The sequence below is a fragment of the Carcharodon carcharias genome, chromosome 3 (genome assembly GCF_017639515.1).
Source record: "Carcharodon carcharias isolate sCarCar2 chromosome 3, sCarCar2.pri, whole genome shotgun sequence".
In the NCBI taxonomy this organism is placed as follows: domain Eukaryota; kingdom Metazoa; phylum Chordata; class Chondrichthyes; order Lamniformes; family Lamnidae; genus Carcharodon; species Carcharodon carcharias.
This window is the reverse complement of record NC_054469.1, coordinates 107,208,759-107,231,594: the sequence shown is the minus strand read 5'-3', so window position 1 is coordinate 107,231,594 and position 22,836 is coordinate 107,208,759. Positions and strand designations below refer to the sequence as shown.

The 22,836-nt window shown below is 44.4% G+C and overlaps 1 protein-coding gene across 1 annotated transcript in view; it reads right to left on the bottom strand.

The window, feature by feature from the left end:
* gabbr2 (gamma-aminobutyric acid (GABA) B receptor, 2) overlaps positions 1-22,836 on the bottom strand; it is a 969,806-nt gene that overhangs the window by 442,407 nt on the left and 504,563 nt on the right. The window contains exon 4 of the mRNA XM_041183971.1: positions 12,551-12,652. Coding sequence (XP_041039905.1) covers positions 12,551-12,652 — 102 coding nt within the window. The remainder of the gene's footprint in view (positions 1-12,550; positions 12,653-22,836) is intronic.

Genomic DNA, 22,836 nt, shown 5'->3' with positions numbered 1-22,836 from the left:
CAGCAATCAAGAAAGCAAATAACATGCCGAGCTAAGATAGGCCAAAAGAATGGCAAACGGTAGGAAGTAAATGGCATCATGTTCTTGCCATACCACCTGGGTTTAATTGTTTCAATTCTATTCTCTCAAACACTAGGAAGGCATTCAAATCCTAAAGATGCTGCAGAGAAAAGCCTTGAGGTTGATAAGACTGAAATATGATGAAAATAGGAGAAATCTTTAGATTTTTAGCTTTGAAAGGAGCTAAGTGAGAACTGTATAGGGAAATGCAAGTTAGTCGTAAGTGGTAAAAAAAATATCCAGAACACCACTTTAAATTAAATCAAAACAAGGGACACTGGTTCAAATTTAGGCTAATGTCGAAAGTTCCTTCTGCAGGGTGATCAACATGTAGAATAGTGGGGACAGAAATATTGGAATAATTTAAGAAATGATTGAGGATTGGAGGGGAAGAGTGTAACTGTAAGATTTTTTTTCTTGATGGTACTCCCGTGTATCTTTCTTATGATCTTGGGAACACTTTCCAACCCTTCAAGCAATGGTGACAGCCTCTCTTCAGATCTTCATTACAGCAATCACTTCTGAGTTCATTATATCAGCAGCTGTTTTTGTTTTGTACTGCCTTAGAATATTCACCTTCTCTCCAGGCATTCTCCTCAGAAACGGAACTGTGCAATTACCCAAAGGCAGACACCTCCAATCAGCACAAAGTTTCTTCTCTATAACAGCTTCAAGTGCACAGGTCTCAAAGCATCATATTGTCCTCAGCAGATCCTGGACCCAGTGCTATTAAGCAGTGTGTCCCTACAGTGTTCCTAGATCTACTTCTTTGAAGCAAATTATTTTACTGCAGCATTTTCAAAGGCAAGTCCCAAGCGCATATAAATCAATCAGCATGATCCTCCCAAATATCATTAAAAGCCACACTGGCACAGTCAAACCTGGTTTATCTGAACTATTTGGAAATGCACATTTTTTTTTCAGATAGCAAATCAGCAGATTAATGAATCAACACTGAAAACTGGTGAAACTATTTAAAATAATATCAACAATATTAATTATTTTTCAAAAAGTGTTAAAAAGCTCAGATGCTGTTTAAAAAACTAAAACTGCTTCTTTCACATGCTTCAGCATTATGAATAATGTTTAACATGACTAGTCCCTTTTCAAATCAGAGTTTAAAATGATGATATTGTAAATCTTTGTATGTTGAAGTGCTGGTAAGCCAAGCATGTGTTGTTAACAAACAGATACAGCTACCAGCTAGTGATATATTCAACAATGTATGCTCTGAGGCACAATGATATAAGTACTGGTACATTAATGATTTAGAGGGCAGAGGTTTAACAGGTTATAAAGGAATTAGAAGCAGGTCTCACAGTGGGTCATTTTAACCATAAAATGGGCAATATCAAATCAGCCCAGAATGCACTTATTCGATATTCCTCTCAATTGAAGAAATAAAGATGGATTCAAAGCTAAGGCCAATGATGATTAATATCAGGACAATCATTCAGATTCAGAGCACAAGGTATTTGGATTAACTAATCAAGACCTACTGTTATGATCCCCGTAGCAACCAATAACCTTTAAAAAGAAATTCAAACTTCCGGTGAATGACTGAAATAATCACACAAGACTTCAAGTTTTAAAAGACTTTTATCGTAACAAACAAACTAAAAGCAACAATGGCTAAACATTATTTCAGTAGGCAGCTTATACTTTAAACTACAGAAAAATCCCCCATTTAACTTTTAGTCTTGCTTAGAATTAGTTCCTCCAGTCCTGTGCAGGACAATGGGCAGAAAGACTCTAGCACTGACCCAGCTCCATCACAGGTTCTTTGGCTTCAGCCCAGGTGGTGCCCGCTCTTGGAGGTCCTCCTTAAATGTATTTCACCAGGTCTTTTTTGACCAGCCCTGTCTTCCTTTTCTATCTGGTGGTGTCCATTCTACTACCTTTCTGGCATGGTGTAAATCCGGGAGGCGAAATACATGCCCTGCCAGTCTCAGTCATCTCTCCAACATGATGTCCTGCAGGAACCTCTGATTTTACTACAACTGAAAATCTGCATTCTATGGTTATACTTTACTCTGTCCCTTAAGTGGACGCGTTATTCTCTAGGAATCAGTCCAAATCTCTTCTCAGGTCCTTTTTCTATTTCTAGCCAGATAACTTCTACTCCCCGAACTGACTTTCATGATGAGGGACAAATTGGAGATCCCTCCCTCTAGCCATATCTGGGCAAATCTTACAGTTTTGTTTAAGCCCTCACAAGCTTGGTCTCTTCAATCCAAGTGTGAATACCACCCACATCCTGCATGGCAAACAATAGGGACCAGTTACCTCAAACTCTCTCTGCTCTCTCTCACTCTGATCCTGTCAGTGAGGTTCAGTGATATTTTGAAGAAAATCTGCAACTCGATCCTATAGTGGCTTCCTATGGGTTCTTCCCCTCTCAAAGCACATCTCCATGGCAACCTTAATCACATGGGCCTTGTATCCAGGTAGCAATGCTAATTAGCTATCCTCCAGACCCCCAAATATTTTCTAACTTGGAATTAAATATACAGTTTAAAGTACAGCTGTTTACAAAACCTGGCATTCCACACACCTCCCCGGGACTTAGAAACTAACAGTCTATCCACTGTCCACATTGTTTACAAGTGTGAATATCTTGCACTTCCTTCTCAGTAAGACAACCTGGGTCTCATTTTAACCATTTTAACAACCATGCCACTCAAGCTTGTTGCCAAGCAGAATTCACAACAGGTCACATGACCCCCTTTATTCCTCCGTTTCACCCTAAATTACAAAGACAGTCCCAAAACATAACAATCTTACAAACTTCATGTTTGTAACATCACTAAACCAGATCACTCTGTATGTAGCTATTGCCAAAGAATCGAGGAAACCTATACTAATGAACAAGATGTTGGATGGCACTCAGAATGAATTATCACCCAATGGTCCTTTTTGTTCAGCTGTCCCATTATCATTAGAGACTGGTCTGTATGCTTCACTATGCTTAAACCCAATACTCAGGGAACCTTAGTATTCTTAAGCAGAAGTCCACTGTAGGCTGGGCTGGGGGAGACCTCAGCTTTATTGCCATCCCTCTATTGCTAAAAACACATAGGAAACATCTTTCTTATTCCACATCTCCAGGTTTATGAGCACCACCAGCAAAGGTTGTGGTAAAGAAACTCCAAGTCACCCACTCTTCTCATGTTAGGGTGTGGTCCAAGAAAATTAGGGAGAAGGAAGATTATCTTTCATTGGCCAATTGCACATGCATGGTAAATGAAAAAAAAAACAGAAACTATTGACAGATTCATATATTAATACTGTTCTTGTTGAAGGAAAGTTGATAAATTATGTAAGTGGAGCTTTCCCATGCTTGGGAAAGTGACATTTAGCATTTAGCGCTTTAGTTATCACTCCTTCTCATGATTTTATAATTCATAAGTTACCAAGTGAAATAAGCTGCAAAGAAATTTGCTACACCATTGCTGGAACACCAGCATTATCTGTGTGTTGTATAATGAGGATTAATTGAATATGTATATGAAATGATAATTTGCTGCAGTGAAATCTTAACTTTACTATCCCTCATCATTTCAAACCAACTTAACTATCCTTAGAGTATGTAAGTTTATATAATCTCAAGCTTTATGTGATGAGTGCATTTGATAATATACACATTATTTTTACACAAAATTGTATCTTTATTTATTATCTTAGGACAGAAACAAATGATACTTAACATTCTGGATTTAAGTTACTGTGTGTTGTAGGGTGGCCAAGTTGTACTATTAATGATAGAGTTGATCTGCAGACACTTCTTGGGTGGAAACATTAAGTTTATTTATAATATACTCAGCAGCAACAACATGCGTGCTTTCTCTATCTCTACACTGACTCTGAGGTAGCCCAAGCTATGTTCCTATTAGTTACTACAGGTCATGTGATCTTCCTTACAAGTTTTATACTTAAAGGTACATTACAAACTAAATAAGACCATAATCACTACATTCTTCTCCCTTTAACTTGGTTATAAATATTATATTTACAAGTACATATTTTTTCAAGGCAACATAATGTTTACACTGGGAAAGGAATTTACAAGTTCAGTCTTTCAGGTGGTTTCCTGGTACATGTGGAATTTCGCAGCTCCACAACTTCACATTCTTTGTCAGGAACCTCCTTTTCCGGAGTCGCCTGAACATCGGGTGTTTTGATGAGCACTTACAGTTCTGTATCCTCAACTTTTACATGTAAGTCCTGAGTTGAGTATCCTCAACAGGAAATGCAGGCCTGGTCATGATCACTGGTGGAACCAAATCTTGGTGATTCATCTCTCTCTTCCTTTAATGGTCCACATGTTTATGGATGATCTGGCCTTCCACCTCCACGTGGTGAGATAAAGATCCAGTCACCACAGTTATTTCACCCAGTAACCGCTTTGGTCCTTCCCCAAGGTTCTTCACGTATATCGACTCTCCCACGGTAAATTTCCTCTTGCACCTATGCCAGTTGTGTCTTGTTTTCTGACTTCCTTGACTCGTTTCCCTCTAAATTCAGCATTATTAAGCTCAGTCTCATCTTGAGACAGTGTTTCAACAATAACTCCGCAGATGTGACACCTGTTGTTGTGTGAAGGGTAGTCCTGTAATGAAAAAGAAAGCGTGCTAGCTTGGTTGCCAAGGAATCGTCAGTTAGTTTTTTCATGCCTGCCTTGAATGTTGAAACTGCCCTTTTGGCCAGTCCATTTGAGGAAGGGTGTTATGGTGCAGTTTTCACAAGAATGATACTGTTGAGATTGACAAACCAGCTTTCGTAAATGCCATGCTATTATTGGAAACGGCTACTTTTGGTAGTCTGTGAATGGCAAAACTCTGAATTAGTTTCTCACTTATAGTGACCAACGTTGGTGACTTCACATTGATCCCAGGAAAGGTCCAACGTAGCCAAAGTATAACTGCACCCAGGGTCTACACAGCAACTCCTATGGGTGTAATGGAGGTGTCACTGGCAACTTTTGCAGTTGCTGACATTGCACACAGTGCTTTACTGAACTCTCTATTTCGCCATCCATTCCAGGCCACCATAGATAGTTGTGTGCTATGGTCTTCATTTGGGAAATTTCTGGATGGACACAGTGTAGTTCAATTAAAAGTGGCTCCCTTCCCTTTGGAGGCGCTATCACTCGTGCTCCACATAATAAGATGCCATCCTTGCTGGTTATTTCATGTCTTCTGTTGAAGTACGGTTTCATTTAGTCAGATACAGGCTCATGTGACCAATCATGGAGCACTTGTTCTCATACTTGAGATAGGATTGGGCCCGACTTGTCCAGTCTCTGATCTGTCAAGCACATACCAGCGAGGAACCTAAACAATTTAACAGTAAAACAAGTTCCTGTGGAACTGGGACGTGCTCATCACTTTCTTGTAAAGGTAAACAACTAAGGACATCGGTGTTTGTGATTTTATTTCCAAGCCTATATACAAAAGCGTATTGGTAAGCTGCCAGAATTAAGGCCCATCGTTGTATTCTTGCTGAAGATATGGGTGGTATAGCCTTGCCCTCACTAAACAATCCTAGAAATAGTTTGTGGTCTTAAACGATTGTAAAATGGTGGCCGTTTACATTCTGGTGAAATTTCTTGACACCAAAGATGATGGACAGGCCTTCTTTTTCTATCTGTGAGTATCCCTTTTCCGCTGTGGTGAGCGTTCTTGATACGTAACCTATTGGCCATTCCATGCTGTCGTTCATCCAATGAGAGAGCATTGCTCTCACTCCATAGGGAGATGCATCACATGTCAGCACCAATTCTTTTGTCTGGTGATAATGCACTAATAGATTGGACGGGGGCAACAATTGTTTCAACTTTATGAAAGCTTCCATCTGGGCACCTCCCAAGACCAACGTTGGTTCTTTTTGAGTAGAGAATGCAGGGGGGCCAGCACTGTAGACAACTTGAGTAAGAACCACCCGTAATAGTTGATCATTCTGAGGAATAATTTGAGCTCTGAGGTGTTCTTTGTGCAGGTGCCTCTCTTATGGCTCTCACTTTCTCCTCAACTAGGTGGAAGCACTGTGAATTTCCCCAGTGACCCAAATAGATTACCTCCCTCATTTGGAATGTGCACTTTTCTATTTTTAAACACACTCCAGGTTGCAAGAAATATTTTAAAACTTTTAAGTTTGCCACATGCTCTTTTTCAGTGAATCCTGTCACCAATACATCATCTAAATAGACTAGAACTTGGGGCAGTCCCTCCGGTAAGCTTTCCATTGTTCTCTGAAAGATGGCACAAGTGGAGGAGATACTGAAAGGCAATCATGTATATTGGTACAACCCTTTGTGCGTATTAATTGTGACAAATTCCCAGGAGACATTGTCCAACACCAACTGTTGATAAGCATGACTCATGTCAAGCTTTGTGTACATTGTCCCTCCTGCCAGCTTGGCATACAGGTCTTCAATTTTTAGAATGGGGTTCCTGTCCAGTTTGGCTACTTTATTAACCGTCAGTTTGTAGTCTCCACAAATTCAGACGCTTTGGTCGGGTTTAAGGATGGGGACTATGGGTGCTGCCCATCCTGAGAACTGAACAGATTATATAACCCCCAGTTTCTCTAGTCTGTTAACCTCAATGTTGACTTTTTCTCACAGGGCATATGGCATCTATCTCGCCTTCATGAAATGAGGGGTTGCTTCCTGATCCACATGAATCTTGGCCTGCAGGCCCTGGATTTTCCCCAGTTTGTCCTTGAAGACGGTGGTGTACTTTCTAAGTAGCTCTGATAGCCCATTTGTTCTCAACTGGAAAATTTCAGCCCATTCTGACTTAATCTCCTTTAACCAATTTCGCCCCAGGACCTGCTACCACCATCAAGTGTAGCATTTCCAATTGGCTTCCATATTGGACAGTTACTCTGCTTATGCCTTTTACTTGAATGTCTTCACCCATATATATTTTTAGTTCAGTGTCTGTTTCTTCTAAACTTAATTGATGTTCACCATTATTCAAATGTCTGAGGGTATGTACCCCAATTAATGTAGTGGAAGCTCCCAGGTCCACTTTCATTCTAACAAGTTTGCTATTTACTGCTTGAACCTTGCCATGCATTGCCTTATAATATGTCCATTTCTATAACAATAGCAGCATTCGATTTTTTTAAACCACCAATTGTTAAAAGACTGATTATTTCCACCTCTATTAAAATTATTTTTTGATTTCGCTGGTAAGTTATTTTTCTTTATTCTTTGGTTAGCGGGGGCTATTTCCCGCTTCTTGGCAGAGTCTTACTTTATCGCACCCCTTTTGGCTGAGGTTTCCTGTCCGATGAGGAGGACAGCACCATTTTGCGCACCCTGTATTGCTTTTGAATCTCTCACTGTGCTTTCCATGGCCAGCACTATCTCTAGCATCTTCTTGAAATCCAGATTCACTTCCGCTGATAATCTTTTCTAAATAGTGTCCTCTTTCACACCACACACTAAATGATCTTTGAGCATGTCGTCCAGGGTCATACCAAGTGTTCCGTTAACTGCTTCAGATTTGCCATGTAGCATGCAATTGTCTCATCCAGGGCTTTATTTCATGAATTTAACCTGAATCTTTACTTCGCAACTGAGGGCTTTGGTTGAAAATGACCCTTCACGAGGTCCATCAACTCATTGAAATTCTTCAGATCTGGGGCACTGGGTGCCATCAAACTTTTTGCTCCCACAAGTACTCAAGAGGATTGCTCACCTCTCCTCTTCCCCCATAATCTCATTTGCTTGAAAAAAGAACGTGAGGCATTCTGTGTATTGAGACCAATCATGTATGACTGGTTCAAAAGGATCAATGCTCGCAAATTGTGGCATTTTGAGAGGGGATAACTTCTTCAATTCTAATTGAGATTGCTACTCACAATCACTGTTTTATCCTCATCATCAGTTTGTTGGAGGGTGGCCAAGTTGTACTATTAATGATCGAGTTGATCTGCAGATACTTCTTGGGTGGAAACATTAAGTTTATTTACAATATACTCAGCAGCAGTGCTTTCAACTCCAACTCTATCTCTACACTGACTCTGAGGTAGCCCGAGCTAATCTCCTATTGGGTACTACAGGTCATGTGATCTTCCTTACAAGTATTATTCTTAATGATAATTACAAACTAAATAAAACCATAATTACTACACTGTGGAATCTATTCCTTATCCATGGGGCAGAATCTTCTGGTTGGAGTGTGGGGGTGGGCCCCACACACCGACATGTAAAATGACATGCGGTGACTTAGGGCGTGCATCCCAATGTCACTGCATGTCACTCCGATCTTTAGTTCAGCAGGCATGCACCAGAGTTGGCTGCATGCCCACCGAACTGTTAAAGGCCTATTAAGGCCATTTGAATATCAATTTTAATAGTTAGCATAGCTGCCTGTCCAACCTTAATGTTGGTGGGTAGGTGAAGAGCCCAGGCAGCCTTCACATTGTTCATTAAACCTCATCCACAGGCGGGATGAGGTTTCATGAAGGTTTTATTAATACAATAAAAATTTTCATGAAAATTCATAAATATGTTCCAGCTCATGTGACACTGTCACATGAGGGGAAATGACTGAATAATTTTCTTTTTTCTTTTTTCAATGTTTCATTTTGATATTAATCTTCCTGAGGCAGCTCTGTGTCTCAGGGAGATTGCTGTACTCTTTCGCATGCATGGGCGATAGAACGCAGGCCCTGACTCTCCCCCCTCTTCCTGCCCGCACAGGTCGCGCTGAGCAGCGATCGGCTCCACGCCTGCCTAAGCCCAGTCTCAACCGGCCCGCTCGACAGGGAAAAAAATTCTCCCCATGGATATCTTTTAATATTTAAAAATAAAACAGACCTTTCAACATTTGCTAATGGGTGCGCCAATGATCCCACACAGCAGGACAGTCAAAGTAAGCCAATCCCTGGGTCCACAGAGGACACTGGCCAAGGTCATCCAAGACAACAGGGCAAACTGGTCAGCAGGCTGCCTCCACCCCTGCTGCAGATGTCGGGGGAGCACCTAGAAGAACTGGTAGGGAATGCACGATTAAGAAAATATGATTTAACATGCGGTTGTACGGGTGCATTATGATTGTTAATGCTTTTACACTTCTGTAAATAGAGTAAACTTGCACTTTCATGTGCCTGATGTGGTTTAATTGTGATTGATAATCATTAAGCCTGTTCGCACCCGCCCCCCACCCCCTCAGCCCCATCTTCAGGGGGACACTCTAGGCTAGGTCTATGTCTTGCGGAATCATGCATGTGCAGGGGGGGGCAAGGATCTTTGTCAGGGCCCTTGCGAGCCATGTGCAAGAAGCCTTTGCACTTTACAGACTCATCTGTTGAAATGCCTTGTCAGTTCTACATGTTGGGGCTCCCCTTCAGTTGTTGAGCTAACCTGTCACTCTGCCCATCACCACTGAGCCAACTGCCATGCAGCATCTCAAGATCTCCACCTCGAGGCTCTGGATAATTGTCCAACAATTAGGAAAGATAGATAGGAATCCAACCCCTTCTAACTTCTCCCTCTGAACCAAACCCTTCGCCCCATAACCATTCACCCTCCCGGTACGACCTTAGACCTTCCCACAGTCGCCCTACAACCCTCCCTCATCATCCTCCATCCCATGCAGGTGAATATCCATGTTCCCTACCTCCTGAAGAGCCTACCCCATAATAATATACATGTTTTCCCTCATCCTGCCTACCCCCAGAATCCATTTTTACTTCTGTGTCCCTTCCAACAACCTTCAATGTCCCTTCACGTGTCATTGCAAGACCTCCCACCTCCCAGCTCCCACTGCCCCCTTTAATGCTCACAATCCCTTCCTATCAACAACCCTCAGTATGCCACTCCCAGACTCATCGGCTGACACTCTCTGAACCCCTTTCCCCTCTTCCCCCCATGCCCATTCAAACCTGCACACACGCGCATGCCTGTTCACACCTGCACACCTCCCCATGCCCTTTCACACCTGCACACTCCGCATTCCACCAAGGCCCTTCCCGCCCTCCCACTCAAATCCACCTCTCCCATTCTGCAACCCCGTCACTGTCCCATATCACCCCCAACCTCCACTCCCCCCTTCTAGGCCTTCCCACCTCATTGTTCCTCTCCTCGCTCTCTAATTACATCCCCCCCCACACTCCCTGCCCCCCCTCACCCCCCCAGCACAGACTATCGCCACCCAGAAGTATCTCATGCAGCTGACCATCTGCAGTGTGAAGATCCACATCCTGGAAGTTCCTGTGGTGAAGATTCATACCATGGAAGTTCCTGTGGTGAAGATCCACATCCTGGAAGTTCCTGCAGTGTGAAGATCCACATCCTGGAAGGTCCTGTGGTGAAGATCCACATCCTGGAAGATCCTGTGGTGAAGATCCACACCCTGGATCATCGTTTCAACGCTGGTGGGGAACTGATTTTTCAGCTCCTGCTGTTTTTCCCTGCCACCCACCACTAAACTTGCCACTGTTGGGACTGGAAAATCACAGCCAAAGACTGCTTTGATGAATAACTTGCATAGAATGGTTCCCGTGATGGTTTTAGTTATTTATAAATCCTGTGCCTGTCTTTGTAATATTGTAAGGTTGTATTTTTGCTGCAGTGAGTCTCCAATGCTGCAGATACGTCTGCGTTAGTCACTTGGCATCATGTACCAGATTCTACCATGAGTAACCTTGTGACACCAGATGGTTGAAAGAACATATTTACCATATTTTGAACATGATAGTTCCCTGCACCCTTATCCATGAATCTGCTACGCAATGTAATTCAGCCCCATCCCTTCCTAGCAGGACCATCTGAAGCGCTCCAGCATCAACTGTGCTCTTTCTACCCTCTGAGGACATAGCCGTATTCCCTTCCTCAATGTAGCTTTAATGAGTACCCGCTCCCTTTGGTTCAGGCCCCACATCTGCCACTTACCATGTTTCTTTGCCCTGTTGCCACCTCCATTCCTGGACCTGTATATCAGTACCTGGCATCATGCTCATCAACTCTCCTATGCTTTCCCAGCCCTACATTGCAGCACACTCAGTCACCAGGAGTGAGAGTTCCCCTGCTCAATGTCAGTACAGACCCGATTCTTCCCTAATGAAATGTGAGCTTTTCCTTGCTCACGGCAGGTGCCAAGCCCATTTCCTTTGACACTCTTTTGCCTCACTATTCAGCTTCCTCCTCTCCCAAAGCAGCACCTCTCTCCCAGTCCAAAGCTCGCAGCATATTGTAGCAGACCACTGATGTACAAGCACTAATCAAGACTGTGGCTTGAACAACCATGACAGCAAAACTGCGTGTTCCAAAGTCGCAATACATTTCAGTCCAAGCCTACTCTTTTTCACAATCCAGGCCACAATCCCCACTCCACTGGGCCTTTCATTAAAGCTGCCAAAAAGATCAAGGAAACCTGCATCTAACTCAGAAATGGCACCAACAGCATTCTACGTCCATCACAAGTTTTCTTAATCTTATTAGTGCAATAAAAGTATAAGCCGAAGATGGCAAGGAAATTCAGGACCAATGTATTTCCTTTTTCTCATCAACTTTCTACTCTCCTCCTCCCCCTTCTCCCTCTAGGGCAGGACCCAAAGGTACAAGCATCTGTTTGTTGCCTCATCCAAATGGCCATTCTTGATGGGTGAGCTTGGACAGGGCTGGTAGATTTCTTGATGACAGGAGGCATCATGACTGATCCTAATGCCACATACACCTGACATCCGGCAAAATACCATGGATGCTGGAAATCCGAAATAAAAACAGAAAGTGCTGGAAATACTCAGCAGCTCTGGCAGCATCTGTGGAGAGAGAAGCAAAGCCAATGGGCTGGATCTAAAGGAGCCACTGGCTGGAGAGTAGGCAGGAGTCCCGCATTGCCTCTTTTCTGAAAGATTGGCTAAGTTAAGTGCCACTCAGACACTTAACTTGCCAGCTACTAACGGGCTACCTCGGGGACAGAAGTCCCGCCTGCTAAGATCTGCCAGCCAATGTATTAAACAGCTGGGTGGTGGGGCAGGGGCAGTTCACAGGGTGGGGGTCCCGTGGCAGGAGAGTTGGCAGAAAGGGTAGGATGGTTCTTAGCATGGTGATCCCCACCCCGCCTGCCACTGCATCAATATTAGCAGCGGCAGGATGAGGTGCTTAAGTGCTCATTAATTACCCACTTAAGGGCCTCAATTGGCAATGGGGCAGGAAGGCCATCCATGGGCCTTCCTGCCACGGACTCAATCATGGTGGAAGTGGGAAAGCAGCTGAATCCCCACTGCCACCCTCTTGCCTGATTAAATGCTATGTTCACGTTGTTAACAAAATCTCAAAAATGATGAGAGAGAGGAACTTCCATCACTTTAGCCTATGTTAAATTGGAATAAACATTTCACAGGTAAACAAACGGTATTCTGCCAATTACTCCTTCACAACTTAATAAAAGATGGTGGAAATGCTACAAAAATCTGTTTTTAGAGTTTGCATTCTTTTCTTAGCTTACTGTTAATATTTTCCTTTACTTACCCTAAGCTTTCTGACACTCAGACAAGGATCATTAGAGAAACTCTCAGTGTCGGCGATTTGAATGTCTGCTTTCTCCAGCTCACTGGTCAGATCATTCCTCACCTGTCAGCACAGAAGAGAGAGAAGATTGGTAACAACTTTACAAAGAACTGATGGATTCTTATTATTAAGTTTTCATACAGTAAACACAATTGGATTAATGTATTAGTATTTGTCTGCCAAGTCAAAAACCAGGAAAAAGATTCATCAGATCAGCAATGATTTGGAACAGCTATCTTTTATGAAATATAACTATACCACTTCAATTATCAATATATTCATCATCTGAATTGGTATTAAGTGCTACATAAGACGATCAAGACATGTGTAGCGTTCTTCCCTCTGAGTCACAAGATTCCAGGCTCAGGTCCCACTCCAGAGCTTGAATACATAAATCAAGGCCTCCATTTCCTAACTATTATCCATGGCTTGTGTTGGAAAATGCATATGCTTGGGTCAATAATGCCCTGCATACAGTCACACAGCTTGTTTCTACTGTCGAGATTCATGAGGTATGCTCTTTTATATGAGGTATTGGCATCTGTGAAAGTTTATCATAGCAAGAGGAAGGAAATCCTAAACATTCTGAGAAAGGAAAGAAAGACTTGCGTTTATATCGCTCTTTTCATAACTACCAGACATCCTTAAGTATCTTATAGTTAATGCAGTACTTTTTGAAGTGTAGTCACTGTTATAATGTAGGAAAAGTGACAGCCATAGCAAGCTCCCACAAATAACAATGTGAAAATGAACGAACAATCTGTTTTTTGAATTTGTTGATAGACAGATAAATATTGGCCAGGACACTGGGAAGAACTCCTCTGTTCTTCAAAATCAAGGCTGACACTCCATTGCAGTTGTGTGAGTGCTGCACTGTTGAAGGTGCTGCCTTTCAGGTGAGGCATTAACCGAGGCCCCATTTGCTTGCTTGCGTGGATGGAAAAGATCCCATGGCATAATTTCTGAGCCTTTCTTATTCTATAATGAAGAGGGATAAAAAAGAAACAGAGACAAAGGGGTAAATTTTCAGGCCACAAAGGTGGTAGGCACGAAGACAGTTGGGCATGGAATTTTGTGCTCCAGCCTGTGTGCCAATTACCTGGCTCAATCTCACCTTCAGGCCATTTCCCTGGTGGCAGGATGATGGTGGGGGTGGGGTGGAGGATGAGGGTGAGGGAGGGCGTCGGAGGGTCACAGCAGAGCTCCTTCCGCACAATGAAAAGGTAGCTGAAGTGATATTAGGAATTTTTTAAATTTTTATTTTATCTTTTATTTCTATTTTTACAATTGTTACACCTCTCAGTTAACTTTTCATTGAGTTAAACATTGAACAGAATGATACTCATTTCATTGTGGGAGTGAGTAGCAAAGCTGTACGCAAGAGAATATACAGGGTAAGGCATTAAACCTGCAATAATATATGATAAGTATTGTATATTTTGTAGAAGTGTAACTTACTAGAGTTTAGCAGTAAACTCCCCAATAAAATATGCCACTATCTTTCATACATTTTTAAAAATCAGGGTGCTTACTACCCTTCTTTAAATTAATTCCAGGATAAATATTTTCAAATGACTGCATGTATCAATGTATATTGCTTGAATGCATTAGAGCATGTCTTATAAGTTGGGTGAATTACACCGCACTGGAAGCCCCAGGGTAGAGTAATTTACTCAATTTATTAAATGGAGCAAATTCCATGCATTCAAAGAATATTATTTGAAAAATCATGCCGACTTGTAGAGGCAACATAAAGGATCATAGGATATTTCTTCCAGTACTATTGATGTGCCACTGCCTGCAGAGGTGAAATTTCAGCTAAGTAGTCACTTAATAAAAGTGTTAACTGAAATGTGGTTAATGATTACAGTTTAATAAACAAATTAAACTTAATGATAAATATTGAAAGATAACTTTGATAACTTTATAGAAGTAAAGACTGATATCAGAAGATGTTTTCAAAAGATTGCATAACTCATATGCAATGACACCAGTGGTGGAATCTTCCCAGATTTACACAAAGTGCAGTAGCAGGCGAAAAAATGTTTTACCCGTTGGCTGCAATGGCACCTTCTCATGCTGTATCGTCCCAATCCTGCTGCATTGATTATGTATTCCTGGGAAACACGCCGTTTTGATGGCAGGTGGGCAGGCTCCAATTCACCCACCATCATCTTGCCGCTTCATCACGCTGAGCGCCATATTTAAAGTACAGCTGCATGCACACCTCTCAGTGCTTCTAGCCCAGGACTGCTGCAAAGAAGACATGGCCCAGAAAGGTAAGAAGACTGCAGCCCCCAGGTTTAGTGATGCATCCTTCAATTGACTTTTTGATGCCTTGGAGGCCCACTGTGGTGTCCTGTACCCCTGCTCTAACCACAGGAGGGGAGGCAACACTACCACTCTTACTTGATAGGCAATGGCAGTGGTGATCAGTGCCAATGCTGCACAGAAGAGGCTGACCATCAAATGCAGATAGAGATGTTTTTGTTAGCAGTCCTCAACCACCGGACCCATACAGATTTTGCCCTTGGTGCTTCAGGGCATAGGCCACATCCACGCGGTAACAATCTTGTGTTTAGCGTGTTCTGTGTAGGTGACCGAGTCCCGGATGATATTTTCCAAGAACACCTTGAGAGCCTCACGGATTTCCTCTTAAATGAGGCCGGAGATGCGTTTAACACCTCTATGTCGAGCAAGTCGGCGAATGACGGGTTTAGTGATTCCCTGGATATTATCTTTGGAGGACTTTCGGTGCTGGTTGGTGCCACTTTTACCAAGACCTTTACTGTCTTTGCCTCTATTGGACATGATGCCCGGAGACATAATCTTGTAATGACCAGTGCAGATAGAGGATAAATGATCTCATTCATGCTCCCAGAGTAAGGCAACCATCTCATCACTATAAACTCACACACTCACTGCCAGCTCAAAGGACCTCACCACCCATTCCCTCACACATACCCTCACATCTCCATCTGGCCTCATCCCCTCTGGAGACTGCCTCCTCAAACCTCACCCTCTTGAAGCCACTTCCACAGATCAACATTTGCCCCCACACATACCCTGGGATGCCCTCTTTCCCCAGTAAAGCCCTCACCCTGCAGCCTCTTCCCTCGTCTGAGGCCACTTCTCCCACTTCCCCAAGTAAGCCCTAGCCCTGCAGCCATTGAAAAGCCACCCATGTCTTATGGCTGGTCTGGTAGATAGAGCTGCCCATCATCCCCCATAAAAGTGATGTGATGCTGTCTGTGAAGCCTGGCACTGATGACTGTGAATGCTCCCCAAAGGAAGGTTGGCAAATAATCCTTGAAGTCCCGAGTGAAGTGCAGCCCGCCATGTGCACACCTTATATGTGCTGTTGTGAAGCACGTCGGCGTGCAATCACGCTGAAGTGGGGGGCCCATCCAGCATGGGGGGATGATTCCAGAGGGCTGGGCTTATAATGATATGCAGATGTATTACAATGAGGTTCCCGAAGTCCGATGGCGGGAAACGCGGTCTGCCTTTGATGGGCAGTGTGGATGTTTGCAAACTGATTTCATGCCTTCTTGCCATATTGTCCATTCATGCCACTGAACACACCCAATGCCAGTGGGCACAGAAAATTCCGCCCCAGAAGTGAGATTAGATTAGCATTGCAACAGTCTTTTTGACTCAGCAGTTACTAGGCTTGTCTGATGTCAGTATAATTTATTTGTAGATAAAGGCAAAATACTGCTGATGCTGGAAATCTGAAACAAAAACAAAAAATGCTGGAAAAACTCAGCAGGTCTGACAGCATCTGTGGAGAGAAAGAGTTAATGTTTTGAGTCCATATGATTCTCCTTCAGAGCTAAAGAGAAATAGAAATGTGGTGAAATATATACTGTTTAATGGGGGCGGAACAGGTGAAACTGGATAGGCCAGTGATAGGAGGAGGCAAAGGAGAGATTGCGAAATATGTCATAAACAAAAGGTCAAAGGGTTGTTAATACTCCTCCAACACCTCCAACACCCTCCCACAGCACCCTCCTGTGCAATCGCAGAAGGTGCAACACCTGCCCCTTTACTCCCTCACTCTTCACCATCCAAGGGCCCAGCTCTTCACTTGCACCTCCTTCAATTTAGTCTACTGTACTCGTTGCTCCCAATGCGGTCTCCTCTACATTGGAGAGACCAATCGCAGACTGGGTGACCGCTTTGCGGAACACCTTCGGTCTGTCCACAAGCATGACCCAGACCTCCCTGTCGCTTGCCATTTCAACATTCCACCCTGCTCTCATGTCCACATGTCCATCCTTGGCTTGCTGCATTGTTCCAGTGAAGCTCAACGCAAACTGGAGGAACAGCACCTCATCTTCCAATTAGGCACTTTACAGCCTTCTGGACTTAATATTGAGTTCAATGACTTCAGACAATGAACTCTCTCCTCCATCCTCACCCCTTTTTGATCCCTCCCTTTTTTCTTATTCATTTTATTTTTAAATTTTTATTTATTTTTTCACCCCGCTTATTTTCATTATTATTATTTTCTATTTCCATTTTTATTCATTGTTTTGCCCCAGCTTTTAGCCTTTTCGATCTTTCTTCCCATCACCCTCCCCACCCCCCACCCCACCCCGACTAGGGCTATCTGTGACTTTCCAGAGTGCTTACCCTGCTCTGGCCATTATCACATTCTGCTTCCCACACTTAATGTCACCATTAGCACCTCCTTTAGCCAGAACCACCACTATTAACAGCCCTTTGACCTTTTTGTTTATGACACCTTTTGCAATCTCTCCTTTGCCTCCACCTATCGCTGGCCTTCTATCCAGCTTCACCTTCCCGTCCCCATTAAACAGTATATATTTCACCACATTTCTACATCCTTTCAGCTCTGAAGGACAGTCATATGGACTTGAAATGTTAATTCTGTCTTTCTCTCCACAGATGCTGTCAGACCTGCTGAGATTTTCCAGCATTTTTTTCCCAGTTTATTTCTAACTTGTTTTAGTAATATAGGGCAGGATTTTGAGGCCATTGGGTAGGCCCGGGAACGACCGGGAAACGGTCCGCTGCCCGCGATCAGTGCCTGACCACGATTTCACACTGGTGGGCCAATTAAAGCCTGCCCAGTGTGAAGCCTGGCTCTTCACTGGTCGGGAAGGGCCAAGCGGGGGCGGGTGCCAGTCGGCTGCCGGGTCTAATGTGACACGGCGGCCGGTTTAAAAACCGCCCAAGCAGCCCCTGAACGTCTGTCTCCTCTGCATCTTCAACATTGAAGTCATGGAGTCGAGTGTGGCTGGAGATGCCAGGCGGGAGGGCAGGTCAGGTGGGCACCTGGACCCCCTGCTTTTTGGATGAGTGCCTTGCCATCCTGCTGGAGGAGGTGGCTACCAGGAGGGACACCCTTGTCCCCAGAGATGTGAGGAGGAGGCCACCACACCTCACCAAGAGGGAATGGGAGGAGGTGGCACCGCTGGTGAGCAGCCATGCATGGGTGCAGTGCCGGAAACAGTTGAATGATCTGCTGCACTCAGGAAGGGTGAGTACCATTTTGGCATGGGTCAGTGTTTTAAAGCATTAAGGGCTGGTCATCCTCCACCCCCCCAACCGTGGACTTCAGGGGTGTTAGAGTCTGAGTGCCAACTGTCAATGACGCCAGAGCTGACCCTGGCTGCTTGGACTGAGTGCCTTGCGGCTCAAGAACATAAGAACTAGGAGCAGCAGTAGCCTGCCCCACCATTCAATACAATCATGGCTGATCTCTTTTCAGACTCAACACCAATTTCCCACCCTCTCCCCATAACCTTTCAACCGTTACTAATTATATTTAATTCCAGATTATTTTATTGAATTCAAATGGTGGGATTTGATCCTGGGTCCCTGGAGCACTAGTCCAGTGACAATGCCACTATGCCACTGCCTCCCTCTAAGATTATGATAACCAGGAGTAGAACCCGGATCAATTGATTGGGAATCAGTTATGTTCACCACTATGCCACCGTCACGACTTGGATGTGCCCTGCAAGGTGTTCCTCAGTTAAGGTTGGCCAGGCTGCAATGGCGCTGCAGGTAGAGAGTGGACTAATCAATGCTCCTCTGTCCTTTCAGGAAAAGACAAGCCATAATCAGGAAGAGAGGGCATGTATAGGCGGAGGGCTGCCCAACCTCCTGCTGCTCGAGCTCAAGAGCTGGCATACTCCCCATGCAACCGGGTGTGGAGAGGCAGGGGTACCAGACGAAGGTAAGAGTGTAATGCACAGAGGTGAGAGTTTCGGAACGTGCAACCTTTCTATGTCGTTCCTTCATTGATGGGTGCCTCGAACCTGGAGTCCCTATTGGTCATTGAAAGACGATGGCACCATGATGCAGATCTCCATTGTCTCACCAGGGTGCCAGGCATGCACAGATGACGTTAACTAATGACTTGTCCTCGTTCTCTCTTTTAGATTCACCGGCAAGCAATCATTTTGTGGACCTAAAGGGCCACCCGTGATGCCAGAGGACCACCAGGTTTTAGATGCACCTGTGTCACACCCGCTCTCTGAAGCAGGCACTAGCACAGATACCAGCGCCTCATTGGGCATTAGACCGGCGGCTAGAATGTTGGGGCACATTGGTGAGGGCACTTCACGCTTGATTGAGGTGCAGGCAGAGGCAGAGAGTGCCCAGGGCGCCAGCAGCAGGATAATGCTCAGTCAAAGGCAGATTTGTCCATCAGGTAGCTGATGCTGGATGTCCAATGAGATGTGTGGGAGGATCTGGCAGAGATTCATGAGGGTCGGTGTACTATGGTCTCTGTTGTGGAAGAGTCTTTGCAGAGCGTGAGCACTGCGCTGACCCTCATGGCCAAGCGCACTGCCTCCTCCATTGAGAGAGTGCCGACTCTCATGGAGAGGCAGCTCCAGGGACAGAATCAAAGGTTTCTGAGCTTGTGCTCAGACCTGCAAGCCCTTACTCAGGCACTGACCTCAGGTGGTCAGTGCCAGTGTGGGAGATGATGAGGCACCCAGTATCCCAGCTAGTTGCCCGTCCATCAAAGGTGAGCAGGGAGGTCCAGAACGATCTCACATTGCCACGCAATCTGTCTGTCATCTCTGTGGGCTCCACCCAGGGCTCTCTGGATGATGGCAGCAGCTCCTTCGCCCTTCTGCCAGTGACCATGGCATCTGAGGATGCTGCGATGACTGGGGAGATGCCAGCCGTGGCACTGGCCACTCCCTCTCAGGCGGGACCCAGCACAGGCTCCACCGGCCAGAGGACGACTACCAAGATCATCAAGGCCAACAAGTCAGCATAGTGAGCAGGCTGCCTCCAATGCCAGTGCCACCAAGGTGGGGGGGGGGGGGGTCACCAAGATGTAGCACTCAGAATCATAAGTTAAAGGCACCATGAGCCCAAGAGGAACAGGTCACGGGTGATTTTCTGTTCATTTATGTTTGCTTTATCTTGCTGCTCTGGGAATGAAGACCAGAGAAGGTTATGTAAATTTTTCTGGTTTGTCAAAATGAGATAAATTTTCTTTATGTCCTAATGGCCTGAGTATGCTTCATCTTTGTATTTTTTCGGTGTAGGGTAAGCCAGTATGTAATGATGTGAGTGGCTCTAAACTTTATTGCACAGGCACTGAGTGGACTTTGGGTTCAAATGAAAGGGTCATTTCAGATATCTGGGATGGAGGCAGCAGCCCTGGCCTTCAGTTGAAGCTGATCTTTGGTAGCCTAGCTGAAGGAGCATTGAATCAAGGCGTCCCTGGTATCTCTGCCTCCCTGGAGTTACCAAGATCTGCCTCCGCACCATAAGTATTCTCCTCACCGTTCTCCTTTTCTGACTCAATACTGGACTCATCATCTGTGGCCTCTGCAGCTGCGTCATGATCCTCTTCCTCCAGTGGGACCCCCTTTGCCAGGGTCAGATTGTCGGGAGTGCAGAATGCAACCAATATCAGTGACACTCGGCCTGAACGGGCATCGGAAGCACATCTTGAGAAAGCCTATGGTCCTCTCCAACACCTCCCTTGTGGAGGCTCCTATTATAACGCTGCTCAGCCTTTCTTCTTGGTTGGTGAAGAGGCATCGTGAGCCACTTCTTCAATCGCAGAGCATCCCTTGTCATCCAGCAGCCATTCATCCAGTTGGGATGGAGAACTGAAGAGTCTCAGCACCTGGGAGTGTCTCAGGGCATAAGTGTCATGGGAGCTGCCAGAGCACCTTGCACAGACTTGCTGAATCTGCATCCTGTGGTCACACACTATCTGCACGTTCATGGAATGGAATCCCTTCCTGTTGATGAAGACACCCGGCTGACCCTCTGGCACCTTAATGGCCACATGTGTGCAGTTGTTTGCATCCTGGATGTGGGGGAACCCAGCATTTGCTGCAAAGTCTCTGGCTTGCTCAGCCTGGCTGGCCTTGTCCGTATGGTAAACAGTAAAGGTCAGTACCCGCCTCTGGTAATCTGAGGTGCAATGCACCTGTAAGAGAATGTAAGCAGACTGATCACATGATTGTATTACCCAATTGCTGTGTAGCATGGGCTACATTGTTAAGCAGTAATTTTAGAATGGGTTTTGGCTTGAGAAGTGCACGTGTTTTAGTGTTCCATTACTTACGTGAATAAACAGCATGTGCTTCACTTTACAATGGTCTCTTTGTCTACATCATCTTGATTGCCAGCTCACTTATCAGTAGATAGGCGTACAACCGTGTTTGCTGAACAAGCGATCCGATAGAAGGAACATAATGACTGGCGACGAGGCAAAACACGACCAGTCAACAACACCAAGCAAAGCCACAGGAATTAAACAGAAGTAAATCAGCCGAACTTTGCAAGGCGATTGTAAGTACAGCCTTCATCACAGTCGTCAAAATCATTTCCCTCCAGTATGCCACAGTTTGGCCATATCAAACCATTTGATCAGACCACCGATGACTGGTCACATTACATTGAACGTTTTGCGTTCTTCTTTTTGGCCATCAACATATCAGAGGAGGAGAAGAGGCGAGCAATCCTCTTATAAATGTGTGGTAGTAAAACATATGGCCTAATTCATAGTCTAACGGTACCCAATGCTCCAGATTCCAAGAGCTTTGATGAGTTGGTAAATCTTGTCTAAAGCCACTTTCAGCCATAACCCTCAGTAACAATGCAGCATTTGAAATTTAATTCAAGGTGTTGCGCCCCTGGAGAGACAGTCGCTTGCTATGTAACAGCCTTAAAATAATTGACAAAGCACTGTGAGTTCGGGATGTCAATTAATGACACTTTAAGAGACTGATTAGTGTGTGGGATTAATGAAGACACCATTCAAAAAAGGTTATTGTCAGAAATGAATTTAGACTTGAGCAAGGCATTGGAGTTGGTGCTCACAATGGAGAGCACAGTCAGGGATTCAGAAGTAATCAAAGGAGCACAAAATGGCGCTGTCCTTCACGTCGGGAGGGAAGCACCGGTTAGAAATGACGCGGAAGCACAGGGCTCTGTGGAAAGTCGGGAAACAGCCACCATTAACAGACCAGCAAAAAACAACAGTTTAACAGAGAAAGCTTACAATAATAATGGTAGTAATGGAACCCAACAACGTGCAAACAAATGACAATTTAAAAGAATTGAATGTTTCTTCTGCCATCATAACGGACACATTATGCAACATTGTAATGAGAGGTTAAATCAAAACTTTAAGCAAAAAGGTAGAAATCATGAAATCAACATAATAGAGGAACCAGAAGAAACAGAGTCAGATATTTACTCATTATTCAACTTAAAATGGGTAAAACAGCCAAGCTATGTGACAGTGAAAGTCAATGAGTAATCCATCTGAATGGAGATGGATACAGGGGCATCCACGACAGTTACAGGGGAACATACATTCAAATATCTAAATGGAGGAGGCTACCCATTAAAACTGGAAAATTCAGACGCTAAATTAAAGATGTACACTGGTGAAGGCATATGAGTAAGAGGCATATGCAAGATTCCAGTACAGTATGGAAATCAGTCTGTTAATCTACCCCTAATAGTGGTAGCAGGGGAGGGTCCAAGTCTACTTGGTTGGAACTGCCTTAAGGAAATAAAGTTGGAGTGGACTGAGACTTTTCAACTCAGAATGAAAGATTTGCAAAAACAATTACAGAAATATGCCTCTGTGTTTAGGAAGGAGCCTGGAAAGATTCAGGGGCTGTAAGCTAAAATCCACCTGGATCCTGAGGCAACCCCCAGATTCATGGAGGCCAGTACCCTTTGCATTGTGAGAAAAAGTTGATGCCAAATTAGACAGGCTG